This window comes from Anabrus simplex, chromosome 1, assembly GCF_040414725.1.
Source record: "Anabrus simplex isolate iqAnaSimp1 chromosome 1, ASM4041472v1, whole genome shotgun sequence".
In the NCBI taxonomy this organism is placed as follows: domain Eukaryota; kingdom Metazoa; phylum Arthropoda; class Insecta; order Orthoptera; family Tettigoniidae; genus Anabrus; species Anabrus simplex.
Window position 1 is genome coordinate 1,511,531,228 of NC_090265.1, and position 19,014 is coordinate 1,511,550,241.

A 19,014-nucleotide genomic window follows, 5' to 3' on the forward strand; every position below is an offset into this window, starting at 1 on the left:
GGTGGAGGATAGTGCTATGTGTCATGTGTGAGTTGCAGAGATGTTGGGGACAGCACAAACATCCAGCCCCCGAGCCATTGGAATTAACCAATGAAGGTTAAAATCACCGACCCGGCCGGGAATCGAATCCGGCACCCTTTGGACTAAAGGCCAGCATGCTAACCATTTTTAAATACTTTTTAGACTTTGAACTGATATATTCTTTGTTTTTCCTTTTTATTTGCTGTTTAAGGACGAAACACACACCCAGTCCCCGAGCCATTGGAAATAACCCATTAAAGTTAAAATCCCCGACCCAGCCGAGAATCGAACCCGGGGCCCCTTGAGTCAAAGACCAGCACGCAAACCATTAAGCCATGGAGCCGGACACGATACAGAATATACTGACATATTCATAAACTACACTTGTTAGTAAAATAGGTTTGTAGAGCCTCAAAGTCTGTTCTAGTTGTCAAAATATCATTTTCGGTATAAAATGATTTGTACAGCCTTAAAGTAGAACTATTGATATTCTACAATGCACATTGCAAGTTCATTCTACATCGTCGTCGTCATCAACATCATCATCAGCAGCAGCATTTAACTGTTCTGAGCCGCGCAGCTGTTTCTCAGCAATTTATTATAATATTACTGTTGATTTTATAACAAAAGGATTTTTACCGCTACATTTAGGATTTTTCAATTAATCATTTACCCAATTTTTAATTAAATCTGTCCGGTCCAACCGAAACAGTTTCCTCGTCAGTAAGCACACGGAGCAGATGATCTCAGTATCACTATTGTATGAAACAAAAATAGATGTACCGAGCGAGTTGGCCGTGCGGTTAAGGTCGCGTAGCTGTGAGAGTTGATGGTCGTGTCTCGGAAGAAGTCTCAATTATGAAAGGAGTTCGCCAAGGCTGTATCCTTTCCCCCATGCTTTTCAACATCTATTCAGAAAAGATTTTTCGAGATGCTCTTTACGGAAAGACTCAAGGAATTGTGATTAATGGTTTCATCATAAATAACATCAGGTACGCCGATGACACTGTGCTACTTGCAACCAATCTCCAGGATCTACAGGAACTACTTAATGCTGTCACTGCAGCCAGCAGCGCAATGGGCTTAAAGCTTAATGTAAAGAAGACCATGTGGATGGTTATAAGTAGGAAAGAAGATGGCATTCGAGGTAATCTCACAACAGCGAAGGAACAGATCGCGAGAGTGGCAACATTTAAATACCTGGGATGTCACATCAATGATGACTGGGACCTTACTCACGAGATCCGATGCAGAATTGAGCAGGCCAGAACTTCTTTTCAGAGACTTAGGAAACTTTTAACAAGCCGTGACCTTTCCATTTCACTACGGACACGACTACTCTGGTGCTGCGTTTTCAGTATTCTGTTATACGGCGTTGAGGCATGGACACTAACTGAGACCATGTGCAAGAGATTGCAAGCATTTGAAATGTGGACGTACCGAAGGATGCTGAAGAAACCTTGGACAGCTAAAATGACCAATATAGACGTTTTGCACCGTATGAACAAAGAACCAGAAATGTTCACTACCATCAAGAGAAGGAAACTAGAATACTTAGGTCATACGATGCGGAACTCTAAATACCACCTTCTGCAAGTAATACTCCACGGGAAAATTAATGGAAAACGTGGTCCGGGGAGAAGTAGGACATCATGGCTCGGCAACTTGAGGCAGTGGTTTGGGGTGACAAAGCTTACTCTGTTCAGAACAGCTATGAACAAACAACAGATCATGCTACTGATCGCCAACGTTCTGCGAGGACATGGCACGTGAAGAAGAAGAAGAAGAAGAAGAAGCTGTGAGCTTGCATTCGGGAGATGGTGGGTACGAATCCTACCGTCGGGAGCACTGAAGACGGTTTTCCGTTGCTGGCTTTTTTCACACGAGGCAAATGCTGGAGCTGTACCCTAATTAAGGCAACAGCCACTACCTCCTAATCTTACTTCTCACTCATCCTTGCGTCGGTGTGTCAGTGTGACGTTAAACCAGTAGAAGAAAAGTGATGTCTTGATAGAGGTTAGAATGCAAAAATTGTGGAGGTACATATAAATTAATACATTGTCCGACTCGTTGGCTGAATGGCCAGCGTACTGGCCTTTGGTTCAGAGGGTCTCGGGTTCGATTCCAGGCCGGGTTGGGGATTTTAATCGTTTCTGATTAATTCTCCTGGCTAGGGGGCTGGGTACATGTGCCCGTCCCAACACTCTCCTCATCATATTCAGACAACATATCATACTAAAAACCTCCACAGAAACACGCAATAATGATTGCATCCCTTCATATAGGTTTGGCGTCGGGAAGGGCATCCGACCATAAAACAGGGTCAAATCCACATTTGCGGCGCAGTTCGCACCCACGAACCCATAGATATGGGACAAAGCAGTAGAAAAAGAAATAAAAGCAGAATATATAAATTAATATATTAAATATATTTCTGACCCACAGGTGTGAGACAAAGCAGTAGAAAAAGAAGAAAAAGAAGAAGATATAAATTAAATATATTTCTGGGGGGTTTTCTATTGGGCTTTTACTGACAAACCCGTTCATACAAAGTGAAAAGTTTAGAACTCATCTCTTTGAATTTATTGTACTCACAGATACAAACAAACCCTAACGATTCATTTTTCTCTCTTGATGTCGCAGGAGAACCGTTAATTGTCCATCACGTCACCACCTCTACGCATTACGAGAAATGTCGTAATTTGAAATTAAACTTGCTAATTATGAAAGTTTCTCAAGTTTTCGGGAGGCTAATTCAACTTTATACATTAAGACTTCAAGGTGAAAGCTGGCGATGAAAGCTGAGGGGGGAATAAATCTGAGAACTTCTACAAAGGAGAATATTTCTTCGCGACGTAAACCATTTATGTTGCTTTCAAATCTTTTGTATCTGTACGCTGCGAGGACATCATAAATGTGCAGTTTTCACGCTTTTATTATTCTCTGCGTGTTATATAGGACCTATATTCACCTTTAAAAGCAGTTTCCATAAGACAATATCTGCGCCTTAGCTGTGGGAATTATAATGACTGTGGGACGCGCGAAACTTAATCAAAACCGGTTCTGATAAACTAAACTAGTGGCACGTTCAAGTTATTAAGAGTCTTGCCTTATCAAGACGACTGCTCTCCATTCAGATAACCTATAAAAATTCGAGTATCACACATTCAACCTGACGACTTCCTCACAGTGTCTTAATTTTAGACCTATGTGATTGCAGACGGCGGTTGTTTTATAACGAATTGGCGTCCCTAGTCTCATTGGCTCCCTTGATCGGGTGCACTGCCTCTCATACCAAACAGCTCAGAGGCCGATTTAATCCGTTCCAGCTCTCAGTTCAGGATTAAAATGTTTGGAAGAGCTGCAAATCGAATCCATGTTCACTGGGTAAAATTCTGACATGATACACCTTCATTCCAAACCTAGCGTACGGAAATTTAATAATTTATAATAAATGCACATTTTCAATTATAAGTTACTATAAAATTATTTACAATGGTATCTGTGTAGCATTTGTTATCACAGGTATAAAGCTCCTATAGCCTTACGTATAGTTGAGAAACCACTTATAATATTTATGACAAATTTCTACAGAAGGCCAGCGGAATGTGATATTTTCTTAATGAAAAGTCTCGTTCGCGATTCTAATAATAAAAATCATTTTAAAATGAAATTAACAAATAATGTTGGTTTTACATTCTGTTAATTAATTTTTTCTGCTTTCAAAGACGCTGAAGTGCCGAAAATACAGTCACACACGAGTTTCCTCACAAAAATGACGTATTGAGCACTTCAAATAGACTGGACTGAGTCTTGATCGGGCCCACCACCTTGGGCTCAGAAAGCCAGCTCACTACCATCTGAGCCACTCAGCCCAGCCCACGTAAAATATCAATTCCCGTGCCAATGATCACGCTATAAAAAATCATTTAAAAAACAAAGTTGGCAGGACTTGACCGGTTCGATTCTGACTCACTCTGGCGGTATTTAGAGGTGCTCAAATACGTCAGCCTCATGTCGGTAGATTTACTAGCATGTAAAAGAACTCCTGCGGGACTAAATTCCAGCCCCTCAGCTTCTACGAACACCGTAAACTAGTAGTTAGTGGGACGTAAAGCCAATAACATTATTATCAAAATACAAACTTGCTTGGTTTGGTCTAAAGAGCTCCACAGTTCCACAGTTTTGTCGATATTTCCATCTCTTCAATTATGCACTGTACTTATTTAATTACCGCTACAACCATAAGCTTAATTATTTACTTGTTTGTGTATTATGTATTATTTATGTATTTATTTGTTTATTTATTCGTTTTTTTACAATTACACTGGGCCAAAATGACTATTTTAAATCTAAGTCAGTATATCAGAAATTCATAGAAAATAACACCATTTGTTGTCATCATTTAGTGGTAAAGTGTCCGGCTCCACAGTTAAATGATTAGCGTGCTGGCCTTTGGTCACAGGAGTCCCGGGTTCGATTCCCGGCAGGGTCGGGAATTTTAACCATAATTGGTTAGTTTCGCTGGCACGGGGGATGGGTGTATGTGTCGTCTTAATCATCATTTCACCCTCATCACGACGCGCAGGTCGTCTACGGGTGTCAAATCAAAAGACCTGCACCTGGCGAACCGAACTTGTCCTCGGACACTCCCGGCACTAAAAGCCATACGCCATTTCATTTCAGTGGTGAAGTAATAAAACTCAGTAAGTGCCCTGTTAATGTCCTTAACAAAAATCGTGTAGGTATTCATAAAAACTTAGCAATGAAGCAATGTTTCTTAAAAGCTAATGCAGTCTCTGTCAACCACTCTTACTTGTGATGAAACGTGAAAGAAATTTGTTCCCTATTGGATGAAAGCAATTTTAAGCTGGTTCTGTTGTTAGTAAGAGCAATTTCATCTTGAATTTCTTTGTAATTACCCCCGAAGATTAGAAGTAAGATGAGCCCATTTCCATCCGAGAAAGTCTTTTGAACGTTTAACGCGATCGTCGTTACAAAACATGTAATTGACAAATTGAAGCAATCTGTGCCATAACGACTTCTCGCTCCTCTAGTGTTACGAAAAAGAGCTTTTATCTCGTTCCCATTAAAGCGTCAGTAGAGTTGTATTGACTTTTGTGTGTTTCTAATTACTACAATTAGGCGAGAGATAACATCTGATTGACATCCGTTAATCAAAAGCGATTTTATTATAATGAATATGTAGTGAAAATAGCTATTGATTCACCGACTACTCAATACTTTCTTGAATTGGCATCCAGTTTCATTTATCCTCTGAATAATCTACCATTTGTGAGTGCTCATATTTCATTCGTTTAATTCATTCACTATTATTTCTATTCGTTTTACGTCGTTCTGATACAGACAGCTCTTATGAATACGATGGGATAGGACAGGACTAGGATAAGGAAGAAAGCTACCATGGCCTTAATTTAAGTACTGCCGCGCATTTGCCTGAAATGAAAATGTGAAACCACGGAATATCATCTTCAGAGGTACAGACAATAGGGTTCGAGCACACTATCTCCCGAATGCAAGCTCACAGCTACGTGGCCCAATCCGCGTAGACAGGTCACTCGGTATAATTCACTGACTAAATTGAATTGACCACTACCTCGACTTACATGTCGTATCTAATATTAGTCATGGACAAAATTACCAAATGATTAATTGAATAAATTGTAAGATGATTTTGGGGTTTGGGCATGCAAGTGACAAGCCTACATAACTGACAAGCTTGTTTAAATTGTTGATTATATCATGTGCTCATCCATACCCGAGATAAACACTTAATATTTTGTACACATTATCTTGGAATGTGCACTTCGTGTCTTGAATGCGTTTCCCTTTCCTCCTATGAACTCAAATTAGGATTAAATAATTTCAATTTTTGGTGTTGGAAGTAGGTTATCACGCCAAAATTTCCTAATTTAGGAGATTCTTTCAGAATAAGTTATGTGATTTTTTAACTATTGATAATATTTAATTCAGGTGCAGAGTTCATGAAACTGCAAGATTGATAAATACACGCTGTATAAATTACTAATGTTGCCTCTCTTGTCTGAACTTTCTTGTCTCTGTAAGAATCTTTATGGGCAAAGAATGATTCAATGTCATGTGATACAGCTCTGGGCCTAGCTGCTTTTGTTTCTTTTTCGTTTCCCGATGTTGATCTTTCAGGATCATCAGCACCTTCATATCCAACTGCAACAAAACAATGTCATATTACACATCTTGTACACATTCACTGCATGCAACTTTAAAACAAGGATACATCTGCCTCAGTTTCTCAGAAAATGTACATTTTATTAACCAGCTGGTAACACAACACAGTACCGTACAGGCGAACACAGTAAATTCCATCTCTTTCATTAGTTTATGAACGTACATGACGTAAATCAGTTAGGGACTGATGTAATATTGAAATATGAATCATGAACCAAGTGGTCGAAATGATGGCGATTCGCTGGGCGGGAACTTTCACCACGTTACGTAATTTCTAGTGGGGCGAAGCATCGCACGTTTAAAATATTCGTTACCGTATTTTTATTGCGTCGCACCGACATAGATAGGTCTTATGGTGACAACATCAAAGAAAAGGCTAGGAGTGGGAAGGAAGCAGCCTTGGGCTCAATTAAGGGACAGCCTGGGAAACCATACTAAACGATTTTCAGGGCTGCCGACAGTGGGATACGAACCCACTATCTCTCCCTCGGTTTACCTTCAATATTTTCAGCGTTTTTCTTTCTATATACATACACCTTCATTATAGAATATTGTGCCTTTCAGTGTTCAGTCTGCAAGCCTCTGTGAATTAAATAAACGCCTCCATAATCCTCTGTTTATAACTGACTCAGCGGCCTCGTTTAGTTACACATTTTTAATCGTTAAAAACCAAGTCTATCCATCATCGCCTTGGTCTCCCTCTACTTCTCTTACCCTCGAAAACCCAATTCAATATTCTCCTCTATTCACCTCACATTATTCCTATAGCGAAACTAGTTTATATGGTACAGCTTTACCCATCGAGTTCATTCCTGCCTTAGCCTTTATCTCCTCACTGTACCCTGCTGACATTATTCCCACCTGTTTGTACCAGCAATCATTCTCGCCACCTTCATGTCCGTTACTTTCAACTTCTGAATAAGATATCAAATACAAATAATAATGTTATTATTTTTTTATGTCCCAGTAACTACTTAAAGGGTTTTCGAAGACGCCGAGGTGTCGAAAGTTTGTCCCGCAGGAGTTTTTTTTACGTGCCATTAAATCTACCGACAGGAGGCTGACGTATTTGAGCACCTTCTCAAGTAGACTTCTGACAAGGTACTCTACAAGATTGGCGTGCGGTTAGGGTCGCGCAGCTGTGATCTTGCATTCGGGAGACAGTGGGTTCGAACCTCACTGTCGGCAACACTCAATTAAGGCCACGGCCGCATCCTTCCCACTTCTAGCCCTTTTCTATGCCATCGTCGCTATAAGATCTATCTGTTTCGGTGCAAAGTAAAACAAATTGAAAAAAAATTCTACAGGATTTAAATTCAGACCGAAATCACGGAAAGGGGGAGGTGTGAGTTCTGGTCAACTGGGCCGAGAAAGCTGATATTTAATGAGATACTATAGAATAGTAGACCTACTCCGTCTTGCATGAAATAATACTCGGGAGTTTTGTTTCGGAACAGCATATAAAGTTGCAATGAAAATACGTTTTTAATGATACCTAATCAGAAACTGACCTCCAAGAAATGAATGGTATTGAATTTGTTGAATGATTGTATCAATGTAACAGACCTTATTGGAACTGAAATGAAAAGCTATTTTAAAAAAATTATCGAGTCAAACTATGAGATTTCCCTTTTGATTGATCCTTGATTTCTGTTGTATACGAACATAACTAAGAAAAAATTAGAACAGATCTAGTTATGAAATACTATATTTATATAAGGTATATGTTTAGCAGTCCACCTCTGTGGTGTAGTGGTTAGTGTGATTAGCTGCCACCCCCGATGGCCCTGGTTCGATTCCCGGCTCTGCCACGAAATTTGAAAAGTGGTACGAGGGCTGGAACGGGGTCCACTCAGCCTCGAGAGGTCAACTGAGTAGAGGTGGGTTCAATTCCCACCTCAGCCATCCTGGAATTGGTTTTCCGTGGTTTCCCACTTCTCCTCCAGGCAAATGCCGGGATGGTACCTAACTTAAGGCCACAGCCGCTTCCTTCCCTCTTGTCTATCCCCTCCAATCTTCCCATCCCTCCACAAGGCCCCTGTTCAGCATAGCAGGTAAGGCCGCCTGGGCGATGTACTGGTCATTCTCCCCAGTTGTATCCCCGACCCAATGTCTCACGCTCCAGGACACTGTCCTTGAGGCGGTAGAGGTGCGATCCCTCGCTGAGTCCGAGGGAAAAACCAACCCTGGAGGGTAAACAGGTTAAGAAAGAAAGAAAGATGTGTTAGCAACCGTTTTAATTCTACACGTTCACTGGAGCGCGTTCCGGACCGTTCCGGCGGGAAGAAAGCCCCGTGGAAATGTGCACGCAGTACGGTACCGCACTTGCAATGGTCCTCCTGCCTAATTAGGCATTTACGCAATGTATACTTTTGTCTAGGGGCTCACTTCTTTCTTACAGAACTGGAGTTCACTGAATTAGCCGCGATACACTTTGATTCAATGTCATAAGTACACTATCATTCTGGGCGAAAGCACGTCATATGTACTCGAAAATACCCTTTGACATTGCATCTCTTAGGTTTCTTCCCAAGATGCATCACCTTCGTCTTGAAAATAATTGTAATATTATGCTTACTACATCCTTTCATCCAGGTTCTTGGCTGAATGGGGAGCGTACTGGCCTTCCGTACAGATGGTCCCGGGTTCGATTCCCGACCGGGTTGGTGATTTTAACTTTGGCTAATTCCTCTATCTCAGGCGCTGAGTGTGTATGTTTGTCTTAATACACATCTTCGTTTACATGCAGCACATCACGCTACAAAACACGCTATAGTGAATACAACACTCCATAGAGGGTTGGCGTCCGACCGAAAAAATGAGCTTAATCCATACAAAGTGCCGACTAGTTAGTGGGAAAAGGTCGGGAAGAAGAATTAGAAGTACTGTAGAAGAAGAATAAAATAAAGAAGACTCACTGCATTGCTTTCAAGTACCAAGACATTAGTTTTACATGTTTTCTGCAATAACTAGATAGATACTTCATTCCTATAGGGCCTAATGTAAACTAATAGAAAGTCCCCGTCGTTGATGGCCTGATGTTTACGATGTAATTGTCTTACGTCTTAGAAAATATCGTGTTTGATAACGATATGCAGTATTATTTAGTGTTTAGAATGATCTTAGCTTCTCCTCATATAGTACTGAGAATTCACCTAGGAACCAAGAACCAACAATTAAAAATCAGCTAATTCTGGATTATTATGTTGGCATTTATCTTGTACAGACAATAATCTAAGCTACAGCAATAGACTTGGTACAAACAAGCTTTCGTCGTCTCGAACGAAATCTTGCACTCAACCAAAGTTATAACATTTTTATTCTGTAATGCTTCTCCATAGTGCGTCTCTGTGGTGTAGTGGCTAGTGTGATTAGTTGCCACCCCCCGGAGCCTCGGGTTCGATTCCCGGCTCTGCCAAGCAATTTGAAATGTTGTACGAGGACTGGAACGGGGTCCACTCAGCGTCAGGAGGTCAACTGAGTAGAGGGGGTGGTTCCATTCCCTCCTCAGCCATCCTCGAAGAGGTTTTCCGTGGTTTCCCACTTCCCCTCCAGGCAAATGCTGGGATGGTTTCTCTTCCTTGTACATCCCTTCCAATCTTCCCATCCCCTAACAAGGCCCGTCTTCAGCATAGCAGGGACGGCCACCTAGGTGAGGTACTGGTCCTCCTCCGTAGTTGTATCCCCCAACCCAACGTCTCACGCTCCAGGAACACTGCCCTTAAGGCGGTAGAGGTGGAATCCCTCGCTTAGTCTGAGGGAACACCAACCCTGGAGGGTAAACGCATTAAGAAAGAAAGAACGTTTCTCCATAAACCTAATATTAAGGGAAATATTTGGAAATTCTTCTGTCATGTTTTCTGAAAAAAACCAATATATTCAGGGATTTTGACATAATGTGAACTTACAAATGTATCCTTTAGTTCAAGGCCTCTCAAACGCCCAAAATCTCACGCGTGCAAATCGAGGCGCAAGAGCTCCGTGCACTGTGCATGCTCCCGCTCGACACGGCTCGGACCAACGCTTCGTCTCTGGGCTACTCAGCTAAGCTCAGCTCAACTCTGTTCAATTCGGCTCGGATTTGGAGCGCTGCGCAGCAAGTGATGAAGCGAGCGAGACAGGCGTGGGGAAAGAGATAGACAGCGCTATTGCTCCAAATCGAGGAGTGGGGGTCTGCACTCTGGGCAACCAAGCGAAGTCGTCTTTTGCACCGCGCACAGTGCATGCACCAAGCGCATGCACCCTGAGAGGCCCTGCTTTCTAATATATAGTTTAACTGAAATGCTTCCTGTAGTTTTCCGTCATAAGTGTTCAAGCAGACAGAATAAAATATTATATTCACGCACTGGTCCTCAAACGGTCTGCAGCTTGTAAACGTTGTCTAACGCGGAATTAAACATCGAATTTATGTATATAAAACTGTTTCTTTTAATCTGTTACCTATGATGTATCTTTGTGGTTTTCTAAAAAGAGTTTTGATCTGTGTCCTGCAGGCTGACGACGCTCAGTACTTCTCGCACCAGGAGATCAACAGCGAGGTAGTGTCGGTGACATTGGCCAAGTCCCTGGAGGACCTGGTGGACAGCGAGAACCCTCACAACGTTCTCAAGTTTCGCCTCGTCTGTGACTACGATGACGGCGAAGACACGGTGAGTACATCGCTTTTGTCACACCATTATAACGAGTTGAATTCATACATTGCGAGTACAGTGTGAATATTTCCAAATCCGCATCATCTGCCTAGGAACCGATTACATATTTCCGGCAAATTCTTCCGACCTTACACCACCAGATGCATATTTTGTGGGTATTTTAAAAGAACAGGTGCCTCATGATACTGAGCAGCTGAAAACTAACATCAGACTTCTAAACCATCACATTTCCAGGTACATTATAGGAATCGTGTAGTTTCAAAACCCCCTATCTCCAATTTTCACGAAAATGGAGATAAAGATTGATTTGATTTTGCTGTGGGCATGTCCACCGCTGTATACTATTAGTACGCATCAAATCCCGCTCTAACAGTTCGAAATTCAATGTCAAAGTACGGGGTTATTTTCATATTCCGCCATCTCCAACGCCTTGCGCTCGGCGATAGATAACATAACCCGCCATCTCCGCCGGCCAATAGGAAGGCAATACGTAACCATGTGTTAGGGGCGCGAGGAGCTCTTGGCGCGACAGTGAGGAAGCATTTGTGTTGACACAGTGTCGTGTATTGTCTATTACTAATGGATTCACCTCATAAATGTATTGAGAAGTGTAGCCCTGGCAAGGGTAGAAAGAAATTACGTAACGAACAGCAGTGGAAATGCAAGGAAGCAAAAATATCAAGGTATGTTTTCTTATAGTAACATTATGTTATTACGTTCCTCTCTTGTGAGCATAATTGTAGAACTGTATCAGAAATTGCACTTTTAGAATAAGCTTTAGAAAACATGTATTGCTGCATGAAGTCGGCGCGCGGTGTTGTGCCGGATCGGTCGTTCTCCTCTCACAAAATGGCCGCAGTTCGAATCTCGGCCAGTGCACGTTCGATTCCCGAAAGCCCGTACCATTGTGGCTTTGTGCAGCTTCTGATATTACCTTCTATGGTCACATTGAGAAGCAAACTTCCCTTTCTTTTTCGATGCAGGCCATGCGTAAATACCTATGATATTTTAGTAAACATACACATTCTCGTAAGTGAAAAGGGTGTTTATTACACAGGTACTCGTCGGCTGGACCTCCTGTCACACCAATGTGCGGCCACAAATCCAAGGCCTACCAGTGCGGAGATATTTCTTTGTTGGATGTGAAGAAGTTTCATTCGGTATTCTACTCTACAGCATCAAAACTGCAGCAGGATAGTTTCATTATTAAGCATGTTTCTTGCATACCAGTGACGAGACGCAGGCCGGGTAACAATATCAGATCCGGAAAAGCTCACACATTCAAGTACACTATTCGGAAACGGGATGGAACGATGGTACCAGTTTGCCGAGAAGCATTTATGGGAGCTCTCCTATTGAAGAAGGACAGAATTCAAGGGGTACTAAAGCGTCATTTTGAATCTGGGGGAATGCCTGTGGAGAGAAGAGGGGGAGACAGAAGAAGCTATGCCAGTAAACCAAAACGTGAGGCCATCTGTAAATTTATTGAATCGTTTCGTGCTAAAGAGCCGCACTACTGCCGTACCAAGTCAGCGGCACGTATGTACCTGCCATGTGAACTAAATATCAAAGAAATGTGGAGACAATACAATACCACTGTTGAACCTGAATTGCAGGCAAAGCACGCCTTCTTTAGGAATATCTTGAATCGTAACTATAATATTGGTTTCGGAAGTCCGAAGACTGATGTTTGCTCAACTTGCTCACAACTAGACGAGGAACTAAAAAATTGCACATCAGAACATGCAAAAGTTGCCCTGCAGACCAAGAAACGAGTCCACAAGTTAAAATACAGTGCATTCTACGAGTATTTAAGAGAAGAAGATGAGTCTATTCAGTCTGCTTCCTTTGATTGATTGTCAGAAGAACATGCTATTGCCCAAGCTAAATGACCAAAGTGCTTACTTCAGCAGGCAAATAAATGTGTACAACAAATCCGTTTGTCTGAGAAACTTTCATGCCTTCGTTGGTTCAACCAGTTGTACCTCTCTACGTAGAGAAGTGTACGATGAATTTACTTAAAAGCTATTCTTTAGCGAACAGGTAATATCAGTGCGTATTAGAAAACAATTTGCGAAACAAGGTAGGGTAATGAGATTTTGATCCTGAAATAATAAAACTCGCATTACCTCAAACCAGTGGATGTTTCCATAATAAGACTAAGATTAGATGCTTAAACATTCTCTGGTATCTGGCTGTCTTGTAAGTTACATACACAAACAGAAGTTGGTTCGCAACAAATTAATCTTTCGGTAGTTCGTTACAATTAGCCGAGGTTAATTCACGGCTTCATCACACTAGAATTACTTGTCACTCCTACTCCTGAAAGTGATACCTAGGAGGTGACTTATATCATGTCAATAGTCTGTTAAGTAAAGAGTATAATAGTGCCTCGGTACAGGACGCACACAAATTGGAGGAAGCTTCGGGATGTTGCAGACGGGAAAACAATGTCAAATTTGATTTGATGTATAGAAAATTGCTGTACGCTGTACAACGTAAGGTCGTACACAGGAATACACTTTAACTGTGTCGATGTATTGACCAGGTGAGTAGTAAACTTACCCCTGTGTGAAAGGTCATTAATTCGATGGCGGGTAAGGTATGTGAATTATTTTATTATAATGATTTATTTATCTATCTATATGTCTATTTATTTATTTATTTATTTATTTATTTATTTATTTAAGTAGCGAATTTAAGGTATTCCGCCCTCTCTTACACTTAACCACATTCTTTAAAACAGGTTGGATTAAATAAATAAGGTGATGATTATGATTGTGATGATAGTGGAGAAAAGGTTTTAACATTAATGTAGATGGGCTAAATCGTAGTTCTGTACGTAACTAGATTACTGAGGGTAATAATGCTGATACTAACTGTAATAGAGACAAGTAACGTATAACGTGTACCATACGTAGCAGTCTGATGGTCTGCATGACTTGGTGAGTTGCATTACACTTATATTATTAACGGAAATACTATATCATTCATTCTCACATTCCCCCATGAATTCATACAAACTCGCTACGCACCTTAGAGGAAAGTTATTATTTATTATTATTGCTATTATTATTTTATTTTTTATTATTATTCATTGATTTGGCCATCTGTGGGCCACGTTTACACAATCTACTTGCCTTTCTGTCACACAGACGAGTGCCCTTCTATTTGACCTTTCGCCAAGGATCTTTAAGTCTTTCCTTTCTTTCTTTCCTTTTCGCCGAGATGTTCTGTGGCTTCACCAGTGACTTTCGGGTACATGCCTCAATCCCGCAAACTTTTTCCTATTTTTTTCTGTCCTACATCTCTTTTTTCTTTGACATCTACTGTACTTCTGCTAGTTTCTTGTGCACCAATGTAAGTCATCCAGACTATGTTTTCCACTTTTCTTGGAGAAGGAGCATTATTTTGTCCCACCTCTCTTGATTCATCCTTCTAATGTATTCATGAAAGGTCTGTCTCCTTTTCCTCATCGTCCTCGTAATTTTTTCTACGGTTTTTACAGAGTTTCTGGTTCGATCTCAACCAAAAATTATGTAGGTCAATTAGCGACTCTTCTGGACCAAAGATTTTCCAAGGTCTGAGTCTTCCAGCTTTGTCATTATTATTATTATTATTATTATTATTATTATTATTATTATTATTATTATTATTATTATTGCTGGGATAGCGTGCCTGTGTCTTACTCGGAGATCCTGGGTTCGACTTCTGACCAATCTATGGATTTCAATTCCAGATGAGAGCTGGCATAGTTTTATAAAGGTACATATTTCAGAGTCCGGTCTAGAAATCCAAGAATAACGGCCGAGAGGGTTCGTCGTGCTGACCACACGACATCTCATAATTTTCAGGCCTTCAGGCTGAGCAGCAGTCGCTTGGTAGACCATGGCCCTTCAGTGCTGTTGCGCCATGGGGCTTCGTTTGGTTTTATTTCAAAGTGGAATGGGTGGCCTATATGGTCTGCTGTAGAGGCTTCTGTTGTGATGCATGAAACAGCTACCCGCGACAATTACGTTGTTCCAGGTTACCCGTTTCGTGCTTCACTATGGAAGCCCCTGCATTGAACTAATTATCTGTATGAAACACTCGGTACACTCCGTGGTATTTGAGCTGAACATTTGTTTAACATGGCATTAAATCAAGAGTTTTATGAACTACAGCTACTCTTTTGATAAAAGGTACAGAATTTTTAGTTAAACATCCACACCCAGTTCACCTTCTTCCTTGACGTAAGATTGCAATCCTGACTTTCGTTGTGCTCCCTACCACTTATGGTCACCCCTATAGAACAGTTCCATGTTGAAACAATTACTTCCCGTTCATCTCACACTTAAAACTCGTATAATCTATAAAACCATCAATCATAAAGGAAAATAATAGAGTAACTTGCACTTATTATAACTTTCCATTTCGGCTAGATTCACGCGAGGCAAATATTTTCATATCAGGAATACAAAGCAAAGTCACCTCCGTACAGGCCATGAACGCCCTTGGAGGAGTTGAAGGTAAAGGCTTCCACCATTGTTAACCTCGGCACGTGATGGGGTAGAGTGGTTAGCTCTACGCCCGGCCGCATTTGCCCCCAGGAATTAACCTGGTACTCATTTTTGGTGTAGGCTGAGTGAACCTCAGGGCCATATGCACCTCCGGAAGTGGAAATTTCGTTTCTTAAATTTTACGACTTCCTGACGGAGATTCGAACCCACGTCCTTCCGGGCGAATCGAGCACGCCATTACCGCCTCGGTCAGGCAGCTCCTATATCAGGAATACACCATTCGTAATATGAGCATTGAGACCAGTGATCTGGAACCTTCCTTTATCTCACAAACAGTCCCATCTAGTATCATCAATTACAGAAAGTTTCTTTTATAACTACGCTGCTTTTCAGATACAGTAGATTCGTAATCGCGTCGTGCATTTCAGTGGGCTTGTTGATCTGTGACCGTCACTATTAATGATATACATGGTTATCTTTCAGATATCGTCATACTTGTCTGTGACGGTGTACGTGGAAGACGTCAACGATCATGCACCTGAATTCCTTGGAGCTCCTTACCACGTGACAGTGGATGAACTCACGCCTACAGGTCAGTTATCCTACTTACTATTCTGCAGATGAGCCGAGCAAGTTTATTCTGCTCTTTCACAAATATTATGGAAAATTCGAGAACACGGTATAGTTGATCTATCTAGGTTTCTGAAGAAAATACATGCCCCTACACATATACCAGATGGCCTTGAAATTGTACAGTAAGGAATTTTGACGGGTGTGAATGTTTGGTATGTAACTGCACTTCAGTATGTTGTAACCACCTGCAAAGTGTAATTTTCAAGTCCGTCGGAAAAGTAAAACTTTGTATGCAAGGTACAAAGATACAGAAGTAAACTTCTTTCAAATACTGTACATTTTTTAGTTTCTATACATCACAATTATTATTATTATTATTATTATTATTATTCCTTTGCTGGTGAGATATAGTGTTTACAGTGCGCTATGTCTTCTGGCTTTCACTATATCAAATTTGTTACTTTCATTGACCTGTCTCAGTCTCAACCTTGGCTTTGACAATATGAAAGTGACTGAGGTATGAGTGATGCTAATAATACCGTTGCTTATGCAGCCAGTCCCTGTTATGAATGGTGTGAAAATGTCGCTCATAGGGTCGGTTGGTGCATGCATTTCAGTGGGCTTGGCAGACTGATATGTAATAGCAACGGCTGGCTCGGTGAGGAAAGCAACGTGAAATTACCTCACTCCTCATTTCCCTAGTACGCCTCTTCAGTGATGCCTAGGCTATTTATGACAGCTGTTGGAGGAGCTGCAGAGGATCAAGCCAGCCTTCGGGCTGAATACCCAACATACACATTATTATTATTATTATTATTATTATTATTATTATTATTATTATTATTATTATTATTATTATTACTCTCCTTTTCTCTATTACGCGGGGTCGGCACTTTGTATGGATTTAGCACATTTTTACGGCCGGATGCCTTTCCTGACGACAATCCTAGATGGAGGGATTTGTTTACTATTGCGTGTTTCTGTTGTGGTTTGTAGTGTGATATGTTGTATGTAAGTGAAGATAGGACGAACGCAAGCATCCAGTACCCGATCCAGTGTTATTAACCAGACAGAGTTGAAGTCCCCGACCCAACCACAAATCGAACCTTGAGCCCTCTGAATCGAACCCTACTACTCAGACTATTTAGCCAAGCTTCCAGACTAATTTCCTTCCATCAATCATTCGTTTTAAATATCTTTCTCTTGAGAGATATACTCTCTTCTCTTCTTTTCCTCTGTTCTTCTGTGTAATAGTTCAAAAATATGTTAATTTGGGGTGAAAATGACTGATATACAGCTGATAAAGTATGTACCTTATTTCCTTAGTATATGTTATCAATTACTAGGGAGGAAGTTAACTTCCCTGTTTACCATTTGATATACATTTGAGTCCGTCTCATTGGCTGAACTGTCAGCCCGGTTCAAGTCTATGCCAGGCCGAAGGGTTTAGCCATGTCTGGTTTATTCTTCTGGGCCATGGACTGGGTGTTTGTTTTCATCTTAATCTAAACGCAATATACCACCCGAACGCGTAATATTCTAATACATCCCTCCACACAGGGTTGGCGTCTGGAAGCGTACCTGCCTATAAAAGTGTGCCAAGTCCATATATGCGACATAGATTGCACCCACCAATTCACCAAGATGTGGGAAAAGCAGTAAAGAAATAAAACCGTATACATTTGACTCCAGTCGAAAGATTGGTTGCTGTAATCGTATTGAAATTGTTATTGAATGAAGACAGATAGTGTTTTCCGCTTGCGAGAGCATTCATTTGAGAAAATGGGGAAGTACCGTCCAAAAGGAACGTTTGAATAGCAATCAGAGCAGAGTTAATGAGCGATTTCGGAGGCGGGTTTACGAAGTGCTGTTTAACTTCAAAAAATTATATTTCACAATAAGGCCATGCGATATTATTATTATTATTATTATTATTATTATTATTATTATTATTATTATTATTATTATTATTATTATTATTATTATTAGCATGCCACACTCAACAGTAATTGCAAATAGACACACACACACTCAATTGATAACACCACTGTTGCACAGGTTATTAGACGGACTTCAGCACATTAAGTACACGAGGATAGTTATCACTATGTTCCTAGTCCTTCACGTGAAACAACGGTAGCAACCAAACGGTATACTTTCACCAGGAAAGTTAATTGTCATTTGTTTTGCTTCGTGTTTCGCTCAAACGCACACATTACGATTATTACGCACCATCACCACGCATTGAGGACACGAGTTCTCAGAGACACAGTTTCATTAATATCATGTCAACGGTAGAGGTAGAAAATTATATTGTGAAGACAAGTCTGCTTGTTAAAATTGGGAACACTTATTTCTAGACCAGCAGAGCACAACCCAACCAGGAATTGTTAAAATATTGTGTTAAAAACTTGTGTTAAAATATAGATCACCTGCTGATGAGATAGAGAGTAGTTCGGTATCTGCCATCCCTCTGCTCTGGGTTTGATTCCCGGCTTTATCACGAGCATAAGACTGCTTTGAGGGACTGAAGAGTGACACATACTAGACAGAACTGTATATTTTCTTACAGCAATAGTCTTCTTTTGTGTTATTAACACTGTAATCTGAATAATGTTGTCATGTTTCAGTGGTAAGATAATAAGACTCCAAGTACTAATTAATACCGTACCTGTGAATACAAGAACATGCTAATTTTGAATGAATGTCATTGCAGGTCTGACCATCTTCCGTGGTATCCACGCTGTGGACCAGGATAAGCCGAATACTCCTAACTCTGATGTCCAGTACTCAATAGTTGACGGAAATGACGACGGCAAATTTGGTCTGGAAAGCAGTCATAGGGCGGCTCTTGTAGTGCGCCGGCCACTAGACTTTGATGCAGGCGATCGTCAGTTCGAACTCACTATCATGGCATCCGTAAGTGGATTGAATTTATGCAGAGCTCTCATTCTTTCTTTTATGATAAGGAGTTGCAGTAAAATGCCTTGTATTACTAATGTCTTCGCTTTAGAAACGTATCTTTCTTTGCAAATAAAAAG

General features: G+C 40.9%; 1 protein-coding gene across 1 annotated transcript in view; it reads left to right on the forward strand.

Moving 5' to 3' along the window:
- Positions 1-19,014, forward strand: part of Cad89D (cadherin-89D) — a 273,325-nt gene that overhangs the window by 141,373 nt on the left and 112,938 nt on the right. The window contains exons 5-7 of the mRNA XM_068226160.1: positions 10,743-10,898; positions 15,884-15,992; positions 18,690-18,892. Coding sequence (XP_068082261.1) covers positions 10,743-10,898; positions 15,884-15,992; positions 18,690-18,892 — 468 coding nt within the window. The remainder of the gene's footprint in view (positions 1-10,742; positions 10,899-15,883; positions 15,993-18,689; positions 18,893-19,014) is intronic.